This window comes from Heterobasidion irregulare (genome assembly GCF_000320585.1).
Source record: "Heterobasidion irregulare TC 32-1 unplaced genomic scaffold scaffold_10, whole genome shotgun sequence".
NCBI classification, from domain to species: domain Eukaryota; kingdom Fungi; phylum Basidiomycota; class Agaricomycetes; order Russulales; family Bondarzewiaceae; genus Heterobasidion; species Heterobasidion irregulare.
Window position 1 is genome coordinate 341744 of NW_009258206.1, and position 24121 is coordinate 365864.

The 24121-nt window shown below is 52.5% G+C and overlaps 10 protein-coding genes across 10 annotated transcripts; 5 read left to right on the forward strand and 5 right to left on the reverse strand.

The window, feature by feature from the left end:
* Positions 1–856: 856 nt before the first annotated feature.
* HETIRDRAFT_388646 (uncharacterized protein) lies at positions 857–1163 on the forward strand (the record flags this gene model as incomplete). Its single annotated transcript, XM_009552357.1, has 1 exon — positions 857–1163. One exon carries the CDS (start codon positions 857–859, stop codon positions 1160–1162), a length of 306 nt encoding a protein of 101 aa, XP_009550652.1.
* A 237-nt stretch (positions 1164–1400) lies between these two features.
* HETIRDRAFT_441691 (uncharacterized protein) lies at positions 1401–6578 on the reverse strand (the record flags this gene model as incomplete). The annotated part of the gene is made up of 9 exons (XM_009552358.1): positions 1401–1481; positions 1531–1816; positions 1878–2027; positions 2286–4026; positions 4087–5612; positions 5668–5823; positions 5883–6087; positions 6153–6203; positions 6261–6578. The coding sequence occupies 9 exons, from the start codon at positions 6576–6578 to the stop codon at positions 1415–1417; spliced, it is 4500 nt and encodes a 1499-aa protein (XP_009550653.1). The 3' UTR covers positions 1401–1414.
* Positions 6579–7129: 551 nt separating this feature from the next.
* HETIRDRAFT_105690 (uncharacterized protein) lies at positions 7130–7974 on the forward strand (the record flags this gene model as incomplete). The annotated part of the gene is made up of 2 exons (XM_009552359.1): positions 7130–7690; positions 7771–7974. The coding sequence occupies 2 exons, from the start codon at positions 7130–7132 to the stop codon at positions 7972–7974; spliced, it is 765 nt and encodes a 254-aa protein (XP_009550654.1).
* A 1824-nt stretch (positions 7975–9798) lies between these two features.
* Positions 9799–10257, reverse strand: HETIRDRAFT_174246 (uncharacterized protein; the record flags this gene model as incomplete). The annotated part of the gene is made up of 2 exons (XM_009552360.1): positions 9799–9910; positions 9962–10257. The coding sequence occupies 2 exons, from the start codon at positions 10255–10257 to the stop codon at positions 9799–9801; spliced, it is 408 nt and encodes a 135-aa protein (XP_009550655.1).
* A 2073-nt stretch (positions 10258–12330) lies between these two features.
* Positions 12331–12569, reverse strand: HETIRDRAFT_174245 (uncharacterized protein; the record flags this gene model as incomplete). Its single annotated transcript, XM_009552361.1, has 2 exons — positions 12331–12504; positions 12567–12569. The coding sequence occupies 2 exons, from the start codon at positions 12567–12569 to the stop codon at positions 12331–12333; spliced, it is 177 nt and encodes a 58-aa protein (XP_009550656.1).
* A 1811-nt stretch (positions 12570–14380) lies between these two features.
* Positions 14381–14599, forward strand: HETIRDRAFT_327109 (uncharacterized protein; the record flags this gene model as incomplete). Its single annotated transcript, XM_009552362.1, has 1 exon — positions 14381–14599. A coding segment is annotated over one exon (219 nt), but the record flags the coding sequence as incomplete, so codon positions are not given.
* A 1766-nt stretch (positions 14600–16365) lies between these two features.
* On the reverse strand, positions 16366–17016 carry HETIRDRAFT_222122 (uncharacterized protein; the record flags this gene model as incomplete). Its single annotated transcript, XM_009552363.1, has 1 exon — positions 16366–17016. A coding segment is annotated over one exon (651 nt), but the record flags the coding sequence as incomplete, so codon positions are not given.
* A 15-nt stretch (positions 17017–17031) lies between these two features.
* HETIRDRAFT_248012 (uncharacterized protein) lies at positions 17032–17283 on the reverse strand (the record flags this gene model as incomplete). The annotated part of the gene is made up of 1 exon (XM_009552364.1): positions 17032–17283. A coding segment is annotated over one exon (252 nt), but the record flags the coding sequence as incomplete, so codon positions are not given.
* Positions 17284–20869: 3586 nt separating this feature from the next.
* HETIRDRAFT_454500 (uncharacterized protein) lies at positions 20870–21622 on the forward strand (the record flags this gene model as incomplete). Its single annotated transcript, XM_009552365.1, has 2 exons — positions 20870–21305; positions 21390–21622. The coding sequence occupies 2 exons, from the start codon at positions 20870–20872 to the stop codon at positions 21620–21622; spliced, it is 669 nt and encodes a 222-aa protein (XP_009550660.1).
* Positions 21623–22030: 408 nt separating this feature from the next.
* HETIRDRAFT_454501 (uncharacterized protein) lies at positions 22031–23093 on the forward strand (the record flags this gene model as incomplete). The annotated part of the gene is made up of 4 exons (XM_009552366.1): positions 22031–22348; positions 22403–22660; positions 22709–23012; positions 23056–23093. 4 exons carry the CDS (start codon positions 22031–22033, stop codon positions 23091–23093), a joined length of 918 nt encoding a protein of 305 aa, XP_009550661.1.
* Positions 23094–24121: the final 1028 nt, after the last annotated feature.

Consider the following 24121-nt stretch of genomic DNA (forward strand, 5'->3'; position numbering starts at 1 on the left):
TTGCGAGTGAGGGGTCACAGAGGCGCAGGCTTGCTGAATAGCTGCTACAATTTGCGTCCAAGCATCGTCGTGTGCATTGTTCGTGGAGGAGACTGAGGAAAGAAAAAAGAGGAATACTGCAATGTTGATGATCTGTGCAGGGAAGAACAAGAGAGGCCATGCCATGCTTAGCAGAGCGAGACAAAGCGGTCGCCGGAGTTGGTCAGGTCGAGCGTAAGCGATTCCCACGGCCATCATGCTTCTTCGACCGCTCGTTGTCGTCGTTCACGACGCCCGCACGGTCTAGCTGATCTCTGGCGCCGTGTCGGCGAGCACTCTGATTTCTCGAGTGGCGGATGCTGCCATGATGCCATCCCAACGTGCGTTACCCGCCGACGTGTTTTGCTCCCCGCATACGCCAATCGGTCGCTGAACCCTCCATGTGATGCCCTCCCGGCGCCGGCTCTCCCTTTTCGACACACATCCTGCCAGGCCTCGTCTCCGCCAACATGGATGGTCCCCTTCCCTTCGACCGAAGTCCAGCAAGAGCGATACCGACGCGCTCACGCAGATCCTCGCGCATTGCACGGCCATCCACAAGCCGAGCACTGGGACAGCGGTCTTCGAAGAGCTGTTCGGGGTATACACGAGTCTCTGTGTGAGCACCCGTTTTCACTTTGATTCTCCGCTGTTTCATGATTGCTGACCTCGACACTCTCCCCGTCCTTTTGGCTGGCTGGCCGCGTGATACGGATGTGCGGCCCCTTGCCATGCTAGGGTGTCTGCATGTCCTCACCTTCCTGCGTCCATTGTCCCGCCCTCCACAACTGTACCTCCGTCTCCACCGCCCTCTTTGAGGAGACCGCCACACTGTGCCATGACGTGCAGTCAAGCATCAAGGAGGTATCCAAGGGCAGGCCGCTCGAGGCGCGGAGGGCAAGGAAGTGAGCGAACAATACTGCAAATTTGCCTGGTGAGCGGTCGATGGCAGAAGCCCGGAAGGGAGATCCAGGAGACGCATACAGTGCATGATCAGGAAAGTAGGGCGCATCTAGTTGATATTCCAACAAAAGTACAACGGGTAAGGGGTGACGAACATACTCCCAGTGTGCGTAATGGACGCCTTTCCCCTTATGCCCGCCCAGGTTGCATTCCTTTCCGTCTGTCGGCAGCCGATGCCTAAGAATCAATAGTCTTCTCGAGGGCGACGCATCGAGCCTGGCGCTCAGATCGTTCCAGCATACCTTACACATGCACGACACACCTCTAGTCCGGCTCTGTGGACATTGCGAGCATAGCGTCGCTAATTTTCCTTCTCGTGCACGGGGAGTCAATGTTCCAAGGGATGATAACATATCCATGTGTCCACTCAGGGCATTCCGCGGATCAGTCAAATTTATTGAGAGCGCGACGCCTGTATTCTGAAGTAGTCCGTTCAAGAGGATAATGGATGCCATCTAATACATCCAAACTTAACGAGTGTTCGAAAGTCATTGTAATCACTGGTGACACAGTATAAGCACAGGAGAAACACAACAACAAAGTCATAACTCGTCAGCAGAGACTCGATAGCACTCGCTCCAAGAGGGCCCATGGATGAACCGACTTAGGTCAAGCTCTGTCATGTCTACACCACATCGTAGCAACATCCTTGGAAGCCTTATTTTCGCACGAAGATCGAAGGGGAGCCAAAACAACAATTTATCACTCAAACCCACTACCCACCCATCGTCTCTCAGTGTAATGGATGCACGGGAGCCATCTGCAGGAGCAGAAGGAAATATGTCATCCACATGGCGTAGTGCATGTTCTGCCTGTGACGAAAATGTGATGGGAGCTGAGATGTGCAATTGTCAACTGACAAGGATGTATAACAGAAATGAGCTTCAAGAACTCACGTAGATACGAGGGCGCTGCAGATGTTACTATCTGCGGGTCACACATAGTGGCTGGAGAGCATGCATGCTCAAGCTCTGAGAGCAGGGGAAATTCGACCTGGTAAGGATTTCCCTGAGGAAGTTCACCGACCAATTTCTTTGGTGATGAATCCCAGATCAGGACCTTGTTGTCGTCCGAGCCCGAGACGATCCGTGTCCCGTCCCGCGAGAAAGCAACGGACCAGACCCAATCTGTGTGTCCCTCGAGAGGCTCACCAACCGCTTTCCCCGTTGATGAATCCCACATCCGGATCGTCTTGTCGGACGAGCCCGAGACGATGCGGGTCCCGTCCCGCGAGAAAGCAACGGAGTTGACCGGACGTGTGTGTCCCTCGAGAGGCTCACCAACCGCTTTCCCTGTTGATGAATCCCACATCCGGATCGTCGAGTCGGACGAGCCCGAGACGATGCGGGTCCCGTCCCGCGAGAAAGCAACGGACCAGACCGGACCTGTGTGTCCCTCGAGAGGCTCACCAACCGCTTTCCCTGTTGATGAATCCCACATCCGGATCGTCTTGTCGAACGAGCCCGAGACGATGCGGGTCCCGTCCCGCGAGAAAGCAACGGACCGGACCCAATCTGTGTGTCCCTCGAGAGGCTCACCAACTGCTTTCCCTGTTGATGAATCCCACATCCGGATCGTCGAGTCCCGCGAGCCCGAGACGATGCGGGTCCCGTCCCGCGAGAAAGCAACGGACCAGAACAGACCTGTGTGTCCCTCGAGAGGCTCACCAACTGCTTTCCCTGTTGATGAATCCCACATCCGGATCGTCGAGTCCCGCGAGCCCGAGACGATGCGGGTCCCGTCCCGCGAGAAAGCAACGGACCAGACCGGACCTGTGTGTCCCTCGAGAGGCTCACCAACTGCTTTCCCTGTTGATGAATCCCACATCCGGATCGTCTTGTCGTCCGAGCCCGAGACGATGCGGGTCCCGTCCCGCGAGAAAGCAACGGAGTTGACCGGACCTGTGTGTCCCTCGAGAGGCTCACCAACCGCTTTCCCCGTTGATGAATCCCACATCCGGATCGTCATGTCGGACGAGCCCGAGACGATGCGGGTCCCGTCCCGCGAGAAAGCAACGGACCAGACCAGACCTGTGTGTCCCTCGAGAGGCTCACCAACCACTTTCCCTGTTGATGAATCCCACATCCGGATCGTCGAGTCCCGCGAGCCCGAGACGATGCGGGTCCCGTCCCGCGAGAAAGCAACGGACCAGACCAGACCTGTGTGTCCCTCGAGAGGCTCACCAAGCGCTTTCCCTGTTGATGAATCCCACATCCGGATCGTCGAGTCGGACGAGCCCGAGACGATCCGCGTCCCGTCCCGCGAGAAAGCAACGGACCGGACCCAATCTGTGTGTCCCTCGAGAGGCTCACCAACTGCTTTCCCTGTTGATGAATCCCACATCCGGATCGTCTTGTCGGACGAGCCCGAGACGATGCGGGTCCCGTCCCGCGAGAAAGCAACGGACCCGACCGGACCTGTGTGTCCCTCGAGAGGCTCACCAACTGCTTTCCCTGTTGATGAATCCCACATCCGGATCGTCTTGTCGGACGAGCCCGAGACGATGCGGGTCCCGTCCCGCGAGAAAGCAACGGACCAGACCCGATCTGTGTGTCCCTCGAGAGGCTCACCAACCACTTTCCCTGTTGATGAATCCCACATCCGGATCGTCTTGTCGGACGAGCCCGAGACGATCCGTGTCCCGTCCCGCGATAAAGCGACGGACCAGACCCGATCTGTGTGTCCCTCGAGAGGCTCACCAACCGCTTTCCCTGTTGATGAATCCCACATCCGGATCGTCTTGTCGTGCGAGCCCGAGACGATCCGTGTCCCGTCCCGTGAGAAAGCTACGGAGCTGACCTGGCTCTGACAATATATGATATGCTGCACAGTTGGCCAACCCGTAGCTGCTCCCTTGCAGACCCTCAGGGTCCCATGAAACATGCTACTGAAACAATTGTGTATGATGGAAGTTGGAGGACAAAAGGGTAGGGCAGACAAATATATATGCGGAGTCGATTGGGAGATGGGAACTCCGAAGGTGTTTATGAATGCGTGAGCGTCGCGCGCATGCTTCAATAGTTCCCGCGCATCATCATTTGCATCCTAGTCCAAGACAAATATCATGAGTCCCCTCAATATGGATCAGATAGGAAGGTCACCTACAGTACACCACTGCATAAGAGAAGACAGTGCTTGGACCGCACCATGCACCGCACCAAGGAGACTAGCGACTTCGATCCAGAAGAGGAGTTTTTCGGATAGGAGCAACGCAACAGCTCTCCGAACGTCAAGATCATCAGATGGTATACGCTGCAGATGACTCGCCCAAAATCGACACGAGTACGAAAGATGCTCTGGAATATGTTCTTGAATCCGATTTGCAAGGTCGCCAATAGCCTCGTTCAGAGTGTACGAGGATTCAAGATGACAGATATTGAACGAGAGTTCGCTATTCATGATACTCAACGACGCGAGTGTCAGGTCCTTGTGCGCCTCAGTTGTGTCGACATGGAATTTCCGACTGCGAGAGGAATCCAATAGAAAGTCGCGGAATGATGTGTGCAAAGGACGGATGGGCTCCTTCCCAGTGACCCCGCTCAGCAACGAGCCCATATATTCCAAAATGATCTTCGGATCGAATCTGGTTTTTCTGTCCTTGGCAGCGTATAGTATCATGTCCAATGATTTCATGGAGAGCGGCTCGAAGGCACTCAATAATAGTGCCATAACCAGCCTGAACCTATCCATAACTTTCTCTGTGAAAGAGCCTTGATTTTGGAAAAAGTGCGACAAAACCGTCATATACAGGCCATCCAGGTGCCACGTTTCGCTAGTCGTACCCTGGATCAGGAGGTCGTATCGTTCCCTCGGGGTGGAACCGGGAACGCCAACACCTTTGATAAATTCGCAGGCGACGGACGCCCACTGGAATAAACCCTCTGATTGGTCCACGAGCGTGCTCTTGCATCCGGCATCGATGTCATCACGATCAAGGTCTCCGAGCTTATTGTTGATATATAACCTGATATCGTCTCTCGTCGATTGTGATGGAATGTCATCCATCTTCTTTACGATGATCTTGTCATTGGAGCTGAACGTTGTTTCGATATCTTTCTCCAAGCGAGAGGTGAGGAGGATGCGGAAATTTGGAGGAAGTTCTTGGGTTCTGTTAGCCAGCAGCAGAAGCAGCGCTTCACGAGATGTTGGGTCTGAACATTCATCCAGAGCATCGATGACTATGACTAGAGGACCGGTCAATGTGAGCTTCTCGACCGGCTTCAGAATAAGGTTCTCAAACTGCATTGCGATGTCCAAAGTCGTCCGAAGTCCCTTGTTGTATTGAACCACCTCGCCTAGTGCGTGCCGGATGGATTCACTGAAATCGGACAAGTCGCGCGCCACGGTGGAAACCAGTTTTTCCGGGCCGCGGTCGGCCTGACCACGCACAAAGGAGAACGAGGATCCGAGGCGGTTGGAAGCCTTGGAACGGCCAGCGACAGTATGCGCGATTGCCGATTTACCTGTCCCTGCGGCGCCAAGGAGTAGGAAGACCCGAGAACCATCGTCTCTAGTGATCCACTCCGCAATCTCATCAAGGATGGATGTGCGAGTTCCTGATTGGCAGCCCTTTGACATCTGAAAGCCAGCACCGGCAGCATACGGGATGTCGTCCAGACCAAATTGCATGGCTATACGACCAGAAATCAGTCAATCGCCAATAGTTGATAAGTCGACTTTGCTCACCAGATGCCTGCACTTCATCCAGAATCTGCGTGACCACAATCTTAGTCTGTACAGTCACTCGTCCATAGAATTCTTCCTTGAGCTCGCGTAATACCGTGCAGTATCCGTCAATCTTGTCATCGACATTGGAGAATAGATTGTGTCCTGTTCGCTTCCCTGTCCAGGAAAGGGAGATTGTAAGCGAATGCCCTTAAACAACGGCAGACGAGGCTTACAGAAGCTGTGGGGCTTTGCGTAGTCGCGGATAAAAAAACAGCACTCTGTTGTCTGCTGAGCGATGCGTTGCAGTACGTCCTTGCTAGACTCAATCTTCTCGATCTTCTCCCCGCTCTTGAGGTCATCCACGATGTCGTAGAAAGAGTCCATCGCCTTCAACAGGTTTTTGATCTTTTCATCACGGTCCATCTGCGTCTTGATGATCTTTACAAGGAACAGTTTTTCGTCAGTCCCGTCATTCAACTCTATACGGTCAATGAAATATGAACCTTCTGAACCGCTGAAACCATGATCCAAGCCGTTTTGGCATAAGGATGAACCTGATACAAGTCACTTGTCAGTATCTTATCGTCCGCATGAGCACGATCGACACATACCTCTGTTACCGTGTCCATCAATCTACAAAAGATGTCGATCTTCTGGAAAACAGGCGTCCAAATGTCGACCAGAGTGCTGGCAGCCTCAGAAGCGGAGCTTGCACCTTCCACAATCGTGTTAGGGACATCCGAAAGAGGTCGCATCTGCAATGAAACGGCCTTGGCGGTTGCTAGCGCAGTTGTAACGTCTTCGTGAATTGTAACGATGCCCATTTCCTTTGGGGTTTCTGGTATACAATGGCTACTTGGTATTGCCGATGAAGTATCGGAGATAGGCGGTTCGAACGGTTCTCGTGGGATTCTGACTTTAACGACCATACACAAGTCGACGCGGGCTCCTGAGTCTCCCGAAAGAGTCCTGGTGACATCTAGGACGCAAGACAATCATGAGCGGGATCGAGTTCGTGAGATGTTTGCTTACCAACAGTGCCGCCGTTGAGTATTGAAGAGCAGATCGTTGCAATGGTCTCTGAAATTGAACCGATGTGTTGTTCCTGGCGTATTCTGTGGTGCGCGTAGATGTCAAGCTTCAAGATTGAAGACGGATGGGTATGGCTTTGGCCAGCAAGGCGGGTCAATGACGGAAATCACAATCAATCCAGGAACATGCTCTTACAAGGAGAAAGATTCGTTCCACTCCGGGGAGTTCCCTCCGCGAACAATGTTCGTCTTGTTTTGTACATCGCCAACTGTCAGGACACCACGAAACCTGCCGTCAATCTCAGGCATGTGTTTGAAGCGTTTGACCTTGGGTAGACCGGCGGCGCGGATGACTGTCGAGATGCTAGGCGTGAGGAGAGTTCGATATGCCAATCACAAGTCATCAATGCATGCCTTTGACAATCAGCTGAATTTTCGGTTGGGGATCGATGGAATCGCTTCGCAGACGAGTCCTGGATCAGGAGCTGTGCAGACTGATGAAGCCAGAGTTCACACTCACGACGATATCGGGGGACGCATCGTTAGGGCCTGGACAGTGGACATGGTACAAGAGGAAGATACGCGAGCGCCAACGAACACGACTCGCGATCCTAAGATCGCTCCCGATACAGAAGGACAGCCTCAAAAGAGAACAAAGTCTGTGCCCGGCGCTCACGACGAGAATACACGACACGGCGCCATCGAAGGCGGTCTTGGGATTATCCCTTTCCACCAGCTCGCTCGGGGGCAGCCTTCCCGAGAACGAGGGCGCGTTCGTGGTCGCAGGGATGGGATGCACTCCTTGCAAGGTTCGAACTTTGGAGGCCGCGGCGGTCGAGGAGCTCCGGCAGTGCTCCGGCGCCGACCGACGACGCATGCGCCCCCTCCCGCCCACGCCTGGCCTAGTAGGCGCGCGCGCATCGATCCTCGCTGACCACGCAAGCTTCGACACCATTTCCCTGGGCTCTCGGACGTGCCTCAAGGAGCTGTTTGCGCTGGCCGGTGTAGCGGTGACTGGCAGTGAGCAGCGCCCACGGGCATCTCCGTGAGTCCTCATCCCGACACCGGTCCCTATGGTTCGTGCTTGCAGAACCTTGACCGCATCGTTCCCTCATTGTCACGTCACCTTCCTGGCCATGGTACCAGCACTTCCTCCTCGCCCTATATTTCTCGATCTTATGTTCGGCACTCTCACCACCTCGCCACGTTCACCTCCTTGCATCTCCATGAGCCCACTGGGCGTGACCGTGACGAGGACCTGCTCGGAAAACGAGCCCTCTATGGGATATTGTAGAACGAGGCGCTATGTGTGCAGTCTTGGGGAAGTGTGCACGCGTGCCCCAGTAAGCGTATACCCACCGCGCAGGTGAGGAGGGCTAACGAGGGGTGGGGTATCACTCTGGCATCGAGGATGCAACACAGGGCACGCCATACTACGTCACACCCTAGAGCATCCGTATCGTGCCCATTCCTTCACCCAGTCAGCTGTTCTTGGTATCACAGACGAACGTCCTTCGGCCACTTGTTGGTACGCTCACGTTCGCGCTCTCTCGGTGTGCACACAGGGATTGACTTGGAACCGCTCGCACCGACTCATTACCATGGCTGCCCCTTGCTACGCGACTCGGGGATTCGGAGTCCCTCTCCGTTCGGCTCGCTCACAGCTTTGCAGGTTCCGCTCCGCATGCGTTGCTCGCGCTCAACACTCATTCATCGCGCTCGCTTGTGTCCGTCTGTCTCGATATATGTACGTCGACCGAACATGATACACATAGTCCGATATTATATGTGTCCTACTTTTTCCCTCCTCACGTTATTATCTGTGCCTCTATAGATAAGCACCAGCTGTTTCCTGTGCTTGCCTTCTTAATGACACTGACCTCACCATGGATCGCCACTTCAATGTCATTGTTTTCCCTTTCGATGCTACACTGCTTTCTACGCGTTGGACTGGTCGGAACCTCGTGTCCATGTTGATCCTCAAGCCATCGTGTTATCAAGCCGCGGTGCGGTCTACCTCACAGCGCACGTCGATTCTGTCGCAGAGCTCGTTCTGGAGGTAGTAGCACAGTTGGAGATTGTGGACGACGTGAAGGGCGCCGCGCGGTGTTTATTACTGCGCTGGAGTAGTCCATGATACATATCCCAACTTGCGAGTCGTGTCTTTGCTCGTTTGCTTTGCCGACTCCGCTCATATCCATTATTTCAGACATGAGCATCATTTGTTTCGTGGACGTGGACCTGCGGCTCCGGAGCCGTCCGTCTGGTATTGATCGCGGAGCACGCGAGCAGACTGAATCTTGCTGCAATGCACAACTCCCAATTTGCATTCGAGTAAGTTCGTAATCGTACCCCCTTTTGTATTCTCGAGACAAGCTGACGAACGATAGCCACTGAACGACAAGATCTAAGTGTGAAATGTACGGGGCAGAGTAGACGATCTACGTTCCACGTCACCATTGCTACAAATGCCTTTAAGCCCACACTAGAGTTCGATGAGCTGACATTTGGGACCGGTTCCATGCATGGTCAATGATGCCGTTTAGTTCTTTACAACGGCATACAACGATTCACTGGTTCATGACCTGCGCTGAGACTTCAGGCCGCCGTCGACTGAGAGTGTCGCCGTATCGAGTTCAAGAGTTGTCAACATTGCATACCTGCGCGCGTAACGAAGCAGACTGCGAATGAGCCTGCAGTGAGTTCCGAGTCGACTGACAGAGGTGTCTCACACTGAACTAAGACACAATCGCCCCGCGGTGAGAGAGAAAGCTATGGCTCTAGTAGCAGGATTTACCTTGAGTCTAGTGCGTACGGGATCCCAAGATCGACTGATATGGGAAGTTGAACTTGAGCTCAGAGAGCTCCGACTATGCGGCCATGAAATTGAGATGCTATCGTGGCATCCGGCGGAGTGGTAGGTGAAGCGGAGTTGCGGATGAGCCTCTGCGCGTGCTGGCAGTCGACACAGATGAGTTATAGAGCGCGGAGAAGGGAAGGCTCGAATGGTCTGGGATCACAGTGTGGAGTGGGCAAATAAAGTTCAATGGTTGAAAATGAATGGAACAGGAGGTAGGAAGGAGTAATGGGAGGGAGGAAAAACGATGACGCACCAGCATTAGATTGAAAGCTTGTAGGCTTTCTGCGCAGTGCAAGGCCATGCGCCGATGGAACGAGTGTCAGCGACGGGGCAGCGCGCAGTGGATGGGCAGCATGCTACCTCACAAGTTCTGGAACGACTCGTAAGAGCTCGAAAGAAAGGAGCGAGCTGAAGGACTCACACGATAGCGAAGCTGAGTAACCAAACGGGAATGTTCGGTGGATGTCCGGTACCTGCGCTCGCGATTGGTGAGTCAAAGACGATTGTCGTCGATCTGCTCGAGGTTGCTGGAGAGGGGAGAGGATGCTGGGGATAGCGGTGGGTGAAGAGACGGACAAGATGATGGGCCTGTGCGATGAGGGTGACTGTTGTAGAGTGGAGAGCGCCGCGGGCCGGAGGAGCGGTTGAATGTTTCCCATGATGCCCTCCGCCGTCGACAGACTCGTTGCTCGCGATCGTACACACTCGTGCAGTCATGCTGGGCAACGCAACACACTGGAAGGCAGCGCATGTACAAGATTGTCTGCATCTCACTTAGATGTGCGCGTCCGTCACACATCTTCAACGGTCTTCGTCTCCCTACGCTCCCAGGTCGGCTCTCCCTCAACTGCTTGCACACGACACTCACCGTCGGGGGAACGCGTTCTGATTGGCCATCAATCCGATATCTCTGTCGTCTGCTCCCTCCCTTTTCACCTTGCGCTCCACCCAGCTCTCGTCTCCGCAAGGTATCCATGGTTTCCTTCGCTCTCTCCGATGTCAAGAACACGCTCGGTGCATCCATAGGGATCCTCGCACAAGGCTCGAGATTCTGCGATTGTTCTCCGAGGGGAGTTTTGCATTGATCGCTGCCGCGCAGAATATTTCAAATTTGAAGGTACATATCCAGGGTCTCCGTTTCGATACTAATTCCCCCCATGTTTCATGCTCGCCAACCAGGTCCCTGCCGTCAACCGCACAGTTATGCACGCGTAGGATAGGTATACGGCTAGGATATAACTCCTGGGATCTGCCGCCACCCCTCGTCTCGCTTCCACCTAGCCGTCCACATTCTCACAACGTGCTGAAGCCTCAGCACCGATAAAAGTGTCGGATGAGTGCACACATATGTTTTTATGTACATGTGTATGGGCCTTGGGGGTCCCGGGGTACGAGCTGATGCGGATGCCGCGTCTGTCTACTTCCACGAAGCTGTGCGTACTCCATCTGCATCCTCTGACGCGTTCGTGCGGCACTGATCCCCCTCTTTCCCTCGTTGCTTCTGATAGCGAATGAACGTCCTGCGCTTGCTATTTCCTCCATTCACGATCAATCTCGTTTCATGCTCTGTGCATACGGACATCGACGTTGAACCAGAACCTTCCAGAACCACGTTTCCAAGTCTCACGTAGAGTCAGTATGACTGCCTTGGCTGAGCTTCGCTACCTCCTGTTCGCAGATGGACTGAATATCCATTAGGCGCCATCGAATTGTGTGCGTCGTCTCCCACTTGTCTTCCTTCCGTATGTCTCCTCTAACCTTTTTAATTCTCGGAATCTCTCTTCTGCTGCCCTTATCTGGATCGTGCACTTTCCTTTTTCCTCGCCTTCCTTCTTTGTTCTCTTACATTTCCACTCCTGCGGTCGCCCATTCATTTCATTTCTCAGTGCCTGTCCAGATACCGACCCGATCGAACACTTACAGTCCAACCTTCTTCCCACTCTTCTGCCGCATCACGTCCCGTCTTTCAACGAGTACAACCTCTCCTCTCTTGGTCATTCTACGTAGCTCGATGTTAAATCACTTATCGCACGTTGCCCTCTCGGCACAGACTCTAACGGTGTGCGGCGAACAACGGGCGCAAGCAAAGCGGCAGAGACGCCTTTTCTCAATCGGAAGAAGCGCCCAACCCAATTTGGAGACTTCTATTCCCTCCCAATTGAGGATGTTTCACCAAATGAAAGGGCTGTTCTCCGCGTGTTCATCAACGCACTAAGTGTCGAAAGGGTCCTTGTACTCGTAGTCCCTGCACATGCGCCCTCGGTCAACCTCTTACCACCATGTCCACCCCGACGATGTCGTCCCCAGCACCGTCGTGAGTCTGGCCAATTAATTCATTTGGCGTGCATGTTTCTGATTCTTCGTTGTTTAACCACGGAGAGCCCTCTGAACTTCGGCAGAAGATTAAACTGAAAGTCACAGGTGTGTGCGAATGCCTGATTGACATGCGGTCTCCTCATGGCTAGCATCCCACAGTTGTCCACGCTACCGGTCTGCCCAAGGTCGAGGGCGTCCATTTTACTCGACAAATAAATGGGAGATTTTATTGTGTCGTGATGATTGGCGAGGAGAGGAAAGAGACGAAGGTCGCTCGCCGAAGCAGCACCCCGGAGTGGAACCAACTCTTCTCCTTGTACGGATGTTATTTCATAATCTTTTGTGTCCTCGTTACTGACTGTGTGCTTTGCTCGTCGTAGTGATACCGATCCAAACTCGACTCTCAGGATCGAGATCTTTGCTCACCGGAAGATGCGCAAGGCGCAGTACATCGGCTTCATATCGGAACAACTCTCAGCCATCCGTCCTTCGATAATTCAAGGCAGTGCTCAAGGTTTGTCCACGAAGATAGGGAGATTGGCAGGGACATAGAGTACTCAGAAATACATGCCAAGAGCTATCGGGGGTGAAGATAATAAAGGGGTGGTAGTGTGAGTGGTGTAAGATAAAAAGCAATAGCTCTAAAGTCTAAATAAATGGAGAGATTGCCAAGGTGAATATATATGGACCTGGAGATAAGAACCACATACCATATAGGTAAACCAATTAGAAACTTGGGAGCTTTGAAGATAAGGAAAGAAAGGTCAACAGAAGGCACAAGAACAACAAGAGGTAGAAAGGCAGATCTATTCTAAGTCAACAAACTATTCAGCTGCCTCCAATTCAGGACATAGAAGATGATTGGATGTGCTGAAGATGTGAAATGTACTAAACTGATTGGTGATTGGATACAACAATCTGTAAGAAGCTCTGAACACTAGGAGGGCTAATAGATCCATAGAATGACTATGGGTTGCACTGAATATCTGTGCAAAGGTCTAAATGCAAAGTCAGTACCTAATTAATAGCTAAGAGCTTCAAACAGATTGGGATCAGTTAGACCTAAGTTTGACAGATGGTCAAAGAATACTCAAAAGCTTCCAAAAGTAAGGTATTAATACCTAAAGTGGACCCATGCTCATTAGCATGCTATAGTGGGCCCCCCTCTCTAAGGACATGTGGATTGTATGATATTTGCTACATTCTCTCCAGATGGCAAGCAGATTGTGTCAGGTTCACATGACCACATAATCAGGCTGTGGGATCTGCCCTTTGCTCAACCTGTCCTATCTAAGAAAATTAATAAACTAGAGAATACCCCTCCTATAAGACAATTGAGATATTCTGGCATGCATCCTAGTGAGTTGATCTTCATCTTTTTCAAGCATATGATATCCCATCTGTTATGATCACAACTTATTGGGACTTCACGGTGGTCTATGCCGATATGATCATCACAACTACCAGGCAGCCTCATACTCTAAGGCATATATGAAGGTACAGATATAACCCTTGGTCATCCACTCCCAGTGCACCATCTGTCACTGGTTGAATATCCCGAGCCTATTGCAATGGGCATCCTTTCCCACCTTACAAACTACTCACACATAAGCATGGAGCTCTTTGACCTCTTGGTCAGAAAGAGGCAAACGGAGAAGCAAAAGTAGTCATTATAAGAGGGAAATGACTTAGAAAATACCTAGGGGTATATATATGGTATTCTCACACCCTTTCCTAAAATAATATAAAAGGCCCATAGAATAGGCTAAGGATCTTTAGTCTATTCTCTTTGTCTAGTACTGTCTTCCTACAGTACACTTTGCTCTTACTGTATCCCTGCATACAGAAGTTGCAATATTATCTGGCTCCTGTGCTGCATGTACAGTCTGTCATGAACGGCTGTTTGGGACAAGAGATTCCTAGCCCACAAATTAGTACATACACAAAGAGGATGATGGCAAGGTTAATGGATGTGAAGAGGCGAAGCTGATCAGACCAATGCTTGAGAATCAGGGAAGACTGATAAACAGCAGTTCCTAGATTGGACAGAGGTGGATAGCCTAAGGCTTCCCTACTATGCCACAGCTGCTATAAATATGTACAAGCAAGAGCATGGACCAACTAGCAGTGGATCAGGAACATAAAGTATAGTTGGGAGAAAGGTCTTATGTGTCCTTATACGGATTGTGGGAAAGGCAAGAAAGATACAGTAGGCAGTTCATAACATTACCCCCCCCCCTCTAGGCCATCAGTGCCAGAGATGGTAAGTAAAAGAGTTCAAGAAAAACATAAGCAATGCATGTAAAGTCTGTTACAATCATAGGGAAATAATACCTAGGGCACCGATTCTTGCTGCCCACTGTTAAGCCATGGTGCAATAGCTCTTGAGTACAGACACCATGGTACCTCACTTTGTTGGAACCACACGGGGACTGCATCCTAGAACTGAGTCCCTCTTCTCATCATAGCAGTGAGTGCCAGCCCAACAGATTTGAACTGTCATCTGCCCTGGCAGTTTAACGTTGATAAGCATGCACCCGCGCTAGGGTCCAAGAGAGGTATTCAGGAAGCTTTGGGGAGACACCAAACAGCGCTAGACAAGGACCGAAGATGCCAACTTGCACCGAACATGGTCAGTCCCTACCCGACTAACAGCAAGCCACTAAAGGACGTTCAGCAGCACTTGGGTCAGTTCACCCATACTTCACGTACTTACCATGACCGCACAGGAGTGTTACAATAAGTGTTTATGAGATCAGAGCTAGTATTCTGTATCAGCCGATGTCCTCCATGAGTCGGCCGGTCCTTATTGCTTATCTTCCCGACTCCCACATGATTGGTCAAACACAATCTTGCACCATTACTTGGCTACCCTGGTTGTACATTACATCTTCTTGATTCTCATTGGTTCTCCAACGCCTGTTCCTGCTACCTATGCTCGGGTGACAGATCCCAAACGATCGGGATTTCGCCATCACTGATTAACTTTTACCATATCACCTTTGGAACCCATATGGACATCTCACCTACCTTCTTATCTTCTCTGATCACTAGGGCTTGGCACCCATTCGACATCTACTCTCATTTCTTGTTTAATATTTTACCTAGGGGCTCTATTTACTATAAAAACCTACATACAACTCTGGAATAAACCAGCTTTCACACCCCACAGTTCAAAGCTCATTTGCACTCGTCTCAACCATTGTAAATCATCTTCATTGACTCCCAAAAACTTGTCATCTTTGTCGTTCGGCCTTGTTCACATTCATACTCGTCTCTTCGCTTGTACCCCTCGTCCTCCCTCGTATATTGTCAGAGTCCCGTGTGGCTCTTGAAGCACGTAGTTGTCAGTCGCGACACTACCTCCTTGTTACCAACCGAATTGCTGACACAACCGACCAAACATTCAGTCGGTGTTTGGTGCAGTCCCGAAACCGTTCAGGCACTATAATCTCACACTCCTCGCTGCTTCTCAAGTGCGCCATCTATTTCTAAAGTCCTCACTAATGATTCCTTGTATATCAGATACTAGCTCCAGCACCCCTGCATTAGATGTTGTTTTGGTGTTGTGCTTGGCACTTAGAGCCACCTCTAGCATATCATTTTGGAGCCCACCACGAGGGGTTAGTATTCAAAATTACCTCAAGGAATCTACATCGCTCGTCCCGACCAACAGTAGAGTGTGAAGAATGGTAAACAGTTATCGATAGCTTCAATACTCAGGAAACATTTGCCGACCAAAGTTTGTTTGGAGACGCAGATATCTGGAACATCTATCCTACCATCACTATCTTGATCTTGAATCCTTGCCATCGCTCTCGCTTGTCAGAAGTCTGCACGATAATCCTCAGCGTATGAACAGAAGACGCTATGTATGTATTTATGTACCTGCACGATAATCCTAGGATGATACGTTAGGATACAATAAGGCTACCAGAGCGCGCAGGATACTCACCTCAGCGTATGAACAGAAGACGCTGAGGTGTCACGGTAACGGTACGGTCACATAAGTAACGAAATCCGGAAAATACCGTATCGTAAGTACAGTGCTGATGGGCTAACTTCTAACATTCCCCCTTAGCCCGGCAGTAGGCCTAGATTAGTGGAGAATGAGGCGTGCTTTCCTTTTGCTAAACCCTTCGTCAAAACGTCCGCCACGTTCTCGTCCGTCCGCACATATTCCAGACGGATTTCCCCCATCTCGACCCTCTCTCGGATGATGTGGTACTTGATGTCAATGTGCTTCGTTCGAGCGTGGTAGACATGGTCCTTCGACATGGCTATACTAGCCTGGTTGTCGCAGCGGATAAGGGTGGGGGAAGACTGGGGAAATCCGAGTTCCGAGAGCAGTGAGCGAAGCCAAAGTGCCTCTTTTGTGGCGTGCGAGATGGCAATGTATTCTGCCTCGGCGGTCGCGTAAGCGACGGTAGGTTGTTTCTTCGAGCTCCAAGAAATCGCTGCTCCGGCAAGGAAGAAAGCGTATCCGGAGATCGAGCGGTGGTTATCTCGGCTCTCTGCGAAATCGGCGTCCGTGTAGCCAACGGGGATCCAGTCGTTCTCGTCTCCCCCATATGTCAGAGCTAAGTCCAACGTCCCCTTCACGTACCGCAGGACACGTTTTGCGGCGTGCCAGTGTTCCATTCCGGGGTTTGACATGTACTGTGCCAGAGTGTTGACCGTGTAGGCAAGGTCGGGGCGCGTGGCGAGCGCCGCGTACATCAACGCCCCCACCAGGGCGGCGTACGGATATTTCCGCATCTCTTCCCATTCCGCGGAGTAGAGCCGGGGTGACTGCTCGTTTGACAAGTGGGTGCTAGGGTCCATGGGCGTCGAGACGGGCTTGCAGTCCATCATCGCGAAACGCTCCAGGACGTTATGGAGGTAGTGCGTCTGCGAGAGCGAGATGATGCCCTTGTCTCGGTTCCGGAAGACTGTCATACCGAGCAGTGTGCGCGGTTCCCCCAGTTCCGTAGTCTCGAATGGGAGCCCGCGGAAGTCTTCCTTGAGTTCCGTCATCGCCCTCTTTGTGCTCGCAGCCAGGATCATGTCGTCGACGTGAATGACGATGATGGTACGGCCTTTGTTTGAAACCCGGAGGTAGACGCAGGAGTCTGAGCGGCAGCGGGTGAATCCGAGCTTCAGGAGCTCGGCATTAAGCATCCTGTTCCAGATTCGACCAGATTGCTTTAGGCCGTAGAGAGATTTGAGCAAGCGGAGCAGCCAGTCCTCTTTCCCGAGGACCTGGAAACCTTCGGGTTGCCTCATGAATATCTCTTCGTCGAGTTTCCCGTTAAGGTAGGCGGATTTGACATCAATCTGCTCGAGGAGCCAGTTCTCCTTGGCAGCAAGTGAGAAAACAAGTCGAAATGACTCGAAACGAGCGACTGGGGAGTGAGTATCGTGGAAATCGACGCCGGGGCGTTGCGTGAAACCCTGGGCGACGAGTCGGGCTTTGAAGCGCCCGTCTTGTTTGGCCTTGTAGGTCCACTTCGAGCCAATCGGCTTGCGGCCTTTCGCCGGCTCGACGAGTTCCCACGTCTTGTTCTTCAACAAGGCGTCGTACTCCTCCTCCATCGCCCTCTGCCAGTCGTCGCGCTCTGCGCTTCGGATGGCTTCCTGGTAGCTGCGGGGCTCCTCACCCGCCGTCAACAGCGCTGCCTCGACGGCCGCTGTGAACAACGAGCGCTCGACGGCTGCCTCGTCTTCCTCTGCCTCTGCCTCCTCCCTCTCGTCGCGCGCTGCCTCGTCTCGTTTCTTTTCCCGGTCCTTCCGTCGCTCCCTCGCCTCTCTATTCGCGTCTTTGCGAGCTCGCTCGGTCGCCTCCTGCAGGTCTGCGGCTTTCCTCAATGACGAGGGCTCTCGTGCCCTTTCACTCCTTCTCAGAGTGAACTGGGCGGGTGCCGTTGTTTGTGTGCTCGTTCTGAGCTCAGGCGGCTCGGGCGGCGCTTGCTGGGCGGCTCCTGGGCGCGTTTTCAGCGTTCCTGGTGCCCCCTCTGAAGGTGGGTGGTCGGGAGGATGGACGGGTGATGGTGGTTGTTGGGCTGATGGCGACTTCGTTTTAGGGTTGTCAGGGCTCGCTTTGGGAGGTGGGGGAGCGTCCGTGGGCGGCTCCTGGGCGACATGGAAGTCGTTCTCCCCCCTCTCGGCCACGGGCAGCTTCCGCGGCGCCAGCGGCAAGTCGTCCTCCAAGAAGACGACGTCGCGCGACTTCACGATCCTGTGGGTCCGCGGCTCGTAGCAACGGTAGGCTGCGTCACTGTAGTACCCTATCAGCACGCACTCGGTTGACTTGACGTCCCACTTGCGGCGCTTTTCGTCAGGTATCTTCACGAGCGCCTTGCAGCCAAATGCGCGAAGGTGTTTGACGTTCGGTTTCCGGCCGGTCCATACCTCGTGGGGCGTCTTGCCCTCGAGTGCGACGGTCGGGCCGAGGTTCTTTAAATAGGTCGATGTTGACACCACCTCCGGCCACAGGAATCGTGGAAGGCCGGTTTCGTGCATCATTGCGCGGCCGCGTTCCACGATCGTTTTGTTCAGGCGTTCCGCGACGCCGTTCTGTGATGGGGTGTATGGCGCCGTCGTCTCCAAGGCGATGCCCGCTGCTTTCAACCAGTCAAGAGCCTCTTTGTTGAGGTACTCCGTGCCGTTGTCGCACCGGATGCGTTTCCACGGCTGGCCGGTCTGCTTCTCCGCCATGGCCTTAAACTGCTTCATGCGGTCGAGCACCTCGCTCTTCTGCCGCATGCGGTATTCGGTGGAGAAACGGGCCTTGTCGTCGGTAAAGGTGACAAAGTACCGCTCGCCCCCGATCCCGTTCTTGTCCATTGGGCCACATACGTCCGTGTGGACCAATTCCAGTAAGTTGTTTGCCCGGTGGTCTGCCTGCTTCGGGAAAGGCTTACGGTGTTGCTTTCCGTAGACGCAGTCCTCACACGTCGGCGCCTTTTCATTTGATGTGAGCTTGATCCCGTCGACGAGACCCTTCGAAATGACAAGGTCCACGTTCCCTTGCCCTAGGTGGCCGTAACGCCGGTGCCATAAGGCTCGCGTTAGTGAGGTGGCGGCGAAAGCGGTCTCGGGGGTGATGGGTGGTGGTGTAGGAGGCTGATCGTTTGTCGTTGGGCGGCCGATCGTATCCAGGTAATAGAGACTTCCGACGAGAGACCCGGATCCGATTCGTTTGTGATCCTTGTTCAGCAGGATGACTTTGCCCCCTCCGAAAACAGCTGATCCCCCGGCGCGGTCGAGCTTGCTCACGCTAAGTAGATTCTCTGTCGCGTCGGGCGTGTGCAGCACATTACGCAGCCGCACCGAGTCTACCCGCTTGCCGGCTTGCCCGGTCGAAATGGTGACGGAGCCTGTGCCGGCGGCGCGCATTGTGTGGCCCTTCTTGGCCGTTTCAATTGTGCGCTCACCTGGCGAGTATTCGGCGAACATCTCCTCCCGTTTTGCAACATGGGATGATGATCCCGAGTCAACGACCCAGGTGTTTGGCTTGGCGTTCGTCGTGAGGGCTTGTTCGGGCGGCGAAGAGAAGTTAAAGAGCGACGCTTCGCGCTCGCTCGCTAGATTTGACTGGTCTTTGTTTACAGGTCTTCCCCTACTGCTGCCTGTGGGGCAGTCGCGTGCGTAATGCCCTAGCTGGTGGCAGTTGTAGCACTCGACTTGTCTCCCGCTGCTGCCGCCTTTACTTTTGCCTCGGCCCCCGCCGCGATGCTTTCCGTATCCTTTTCCCCTGTCTCTCCCTCTTCCACGTACGTTATCGCCCATCCGCAGGGCGACGTTGCCACTGTTTGCTTCGGTGCCATCGCGGACTCGGCGGCGTTGGTCTTCCAGCATGATACGAGCGATCAATTGCTCGGACGTGACCTTGGACGTGTCGGTGATGGAACTGATGAGGGAGTCGTAATCGGAGGTAAGGGAGGTGATAATCCGGTGAACGAGGATTTTGTCCTCGAGTGGGGAGCCGACGGCGACGGCTTCGTTGTAGAGGTCCTGTAGTAGGTCCAGGTGGAGCTTCACGTCCTGGCCGGGGGACATACGGACTGAGTAGAACTGTGATTCGACCAGTGACTGATTGAGGGAATTCTGCTCGGCGAAGAGCGTGCGGAGAATCTCCCACATCGAGTGCGCCGACTTTGCCTTCATGATTGAAATTACCAGTGCATCCTCGACGTAGAGAGCGATCTGCGCCCTCGCCTTCGCATCTCTCTCCTTCCACGATGGTAAGGCTGGGTCGTCGGTAGATGGCGTCGTGACGGTATCGCCACCAACGACGTTCCAAATTCCGCGTGCCTCTAGTACTCTCTCCATCTTAAAAGCCCAAAGGCCGTAACTCTTTCGGTCCTTCAACTTTGGCTCGATGGGGATGACTGAGTTCGTAGTTGTGGCCATCTTGGATCAGCTTCGATGTGGGAAGATCTTGTAAGATCAGTGAGCGTGCTTCTGGGGATTCGTTAGGCAAATGCAGGGCCCATAACCTGTCAGAAGTCTGCACGATAATCCTCAGCGTATGAACAGAAGACGCTATGTATGTATTTATGTACCTGCACGATAATCCTAGGATGATACGTTAGGATACAATAAGGCTACCAGAGCGCGCAGGATACTCACCTCAGCGTATGAACAGAAGACGCTGAGGTGTCACGGTAACGGTACGGTCACATAAGTAACGAAATCCGGAAAATACCGTATCGTAAGTACAGTGCTGATGGGCTAACTTCTAACATCGCTGCCACCCAACTCCACTTTCTTCTTAACCCCACCTTTTTCGCAGAACCAATTGCTACTCCTGCCGATTTCCCCCATCCTTGATCTTGCGCTTTTGGAACAACAACCCCTGTCTCCTATACCATCTCTCCACGACTCCATCTCTCCATTAATCCCACGCAGCCCCATCTTCTGGACACCAACCATCCGACCAACATTGCTAGAATGCTCCTTTGAACCAGCAACTCCATCCCTGATCACTTTAGCAAACAATATCTTTTCTCCCACCTTTGACTTTCTCACTATGGTGACCCCATCCATGCCTGCTTGTGGAGATCGAACGGCCCCAACCTTTGACCCCCATCAACCCCACAAATTGAGACAATATTTTGCCGATCTGGACTTCCACTTTGGTCGGTCAGCGATAGAAGACAAGCAGGAAAAGAAGAAACACACTTGCCGATTCCTGGACATCGACACCTACGAGCTTTGGGAATCACTCACCACTTTCACCGATGCCACAAAGACATTCAAGGAGTTCTGTGAAGAAGTCTACAGACTGTACCCCGGATCAGAGGAAGAGCGCAAATGGTTGGTATCAGATATGGACAAACTAGTCAGCAAAACGAGCAGGGTCGGCATCTTGTCTCTTAGTGAACTCGGCGACTATCATTGGCGCTTCCTGGTGATCACGGTATTCCTCCTCAGCAAGGCACAAATCTCGGTCGCTGAACAAGGATGTGCCTTTGCTAAAGGATTCCAACCGGAGCTATGGGCAAGAATCTCTCAACGTCTATAACTCAAGTTCCCCGATTATTTCCCAGACGACCCCTACAACCTCCAAGACATCCACGACGCGGCCCGATTCATCTTGCATGGCACCACGTCTGCCTACAGCACGACCTCTACCAACATCTCTCGAGCAGCCCCTGCCGCACTGCCCACCAATGCAATCAAAGCTGAAGACCTGGCAACCATGTTTGAACAGCTCACCGACACCTTTGTCAAGGCCATCACAGCTCAAGGGACGTCTAGGCCAGCCAATCGACCATCCTAGCAACCAGGACAAGGTGGTGACAACTGCATGTTCTACGGCAGTCCCAAACACTTCATGCGCGCCTGTCCCGAGGTCACCAAATACATTTGGATCAGCAAATGCAAGCAGAATATTGAGGGGAAGATTGTATTGTCAAGTGGGGCATTTGTACCCAGAGAAATCACAGATAGTAACCTGAAGGACCGAGTTGACAAATGGCATCGCAGGAATCCAGGACAGTTGGCGACTAGACAGATGATGTTCATGGTAAATGCGGCACCAACTCACCTGATGATGATAGCCTCCCGTCACAATTCACCCTCACTGCTGGATGTCACCCCGACTTACCAACTCACCAACGTCCAGCGAATTGCAAGCCATGAACGCAAACTATTTGCACTCCGAACACAGGGCACGAGGGCACGTGAAATGGCCCAGACAGGACATTCAACACTTTCTCTTTCACCAGCTCCCAAACGACGAGCAAGGACTGAAACTCCTGAACCCAAACCCCAACCGACCACCCCGACTCAGCGACCACCCCCAGTACCAGCCAAGGACAATGCTCCGATCCACCCATATGCCAAAGCCCAGGACGCCACCTATGCACCACCGCACGAACGCAACATGGGGGCCCCAGCAAAGATACCATCAGCAAAGAAGAATGCGCCAGCCTATAAGACTACGGCACCGATCTACAACAAGAAGGTAGCAGCCAAGGTCTACAACAGGGCAATGGCCACTCAGGTGATGCTTACCTAGTGCGAACTACTCTCTCTCTCCACCAAAGTCCATTTACAGGTCAGAGAAGTCACGTTGGCAAGCCAATTGCCTGCCAGAGATGCTAGCAATGTTCGGACCTTCTACCAAGATGCTGATCTACCCTACGCCATTGACAATCTCGAACCACCAACTCGACCGACTATCTCCTCCTTTGTCAATGTCCTGCACCAACCAGAAACACCCCTGCCGGGCACGACCATTATCCCTGACATGTACAAAACGTACCTGAAGAATCTACAGCCCAGTCAGGTCCCTCAGCGGTTGATAGTTGCTAAAGTATCGTCTGCCCTAAGGTCCATCGTTTCCCTTGTTGATCATTAGCAGGAAGTCGAATGCATCATCGACCCAGGTTCACAAGTCATTGCTATGTTGGAAGGCATTTGCAACAAACTAGTGCTCATCTACGACCCCGAAATTGTTCTTAATATGCAGTCGGCAAATGGCAAAATCAACCGATCCTTGGGCCTCGCACGCAACGTCCCATTCCTCATTGGCAATATTACCCTGTACCTCCAAGTCCACATCATTTGGAACCCAGCCTATGATGTTCTCCTCAGTCAGCCCTTCAACATCCTCACTGAAAGTATTGTCAAGAATTATTCAAATAAAGACCAGATGATCACCATCAGTGACCCAAACACAGGACAACAAGCCACCATTCTGACAATCAGATGAGGACCCCCTCGAGTTCTTCACCAGAGACAAGTGAGTTTTTGCGACTCGATGAATTGATCCAAGATCAAGGAGAAGTTGCACTGATCATTTCCACCGATCATGATACCCTCAATTTCCCACTTATCAAAGCATCCTCAGATTTCCATTCTCTATCTCCCTCTTGTCGCAATCTTTGTCTCAAGTACATTATGGCCTCCAATTTGGGGCCCAAAAATCATCTCAAAAACAATCTCGATTCCAATATGTTGTCCCTATTCTCCTCAGTTGTCCCCAGTTTGCTCCATTCCACTAATATCACTGACCCGGTCACTATCTTTGCCACCAAGCGCAAGTACAAACTAGTTGCTCAGAAAACACAACCAGTCTTGGCTGACCTCCCCGAAAAGTTCCGAATCGTTCAGAACATCCTTGGTGACCCTCTCGCTACCCTTCCACCACTGACACTGAACCTGCCGCCCTTCATGCTGACTGGCAGATACACAGCTGAATGACATGACCTCATCAATAAAGTCCACTCAGATGACTTCCTTTGGCCCGCCAAATGACAGCTCATGCACCATTTCATGTGTTTACAAGAGATGGGATTTGCCTAGGACGATTCGGAACACGGACGTTTCTGCGAGGAATTCTTTCCTCCAGTCAATATGCCGGTGGTCGGACACAAGCCCTGGGTTCAACGCAACATTCTGATTCCACCAGGCATCTACAACAAAGTGTGCTGACTTATCAAAACCAAGATTGCCGCTGGAGTCTATGAGCCGTTGAATTCGTCCTACCAATTGTGCTGGTTTATGGTCATCAAAAAGACGAATAGCACCTCCACTGGCACCAAACTCCAAATCATTCACAGCCTCAAACCCCTGAATGCAGTCACCATTCAGCATTCAGATGTGCTCCCATATACCAATCAGATTGCTGAACAGTTTGCAGCTCGCGCTTGCGGTGGCATTCTGGATCTCTATGTCAGATACAATGAATGAGGGCTCGCCGAATCATCTTGTGACTTCACCACATTCCAGACCCTATTTGGTGCCCACCGACTCATCACCCTGCCCATGGGAT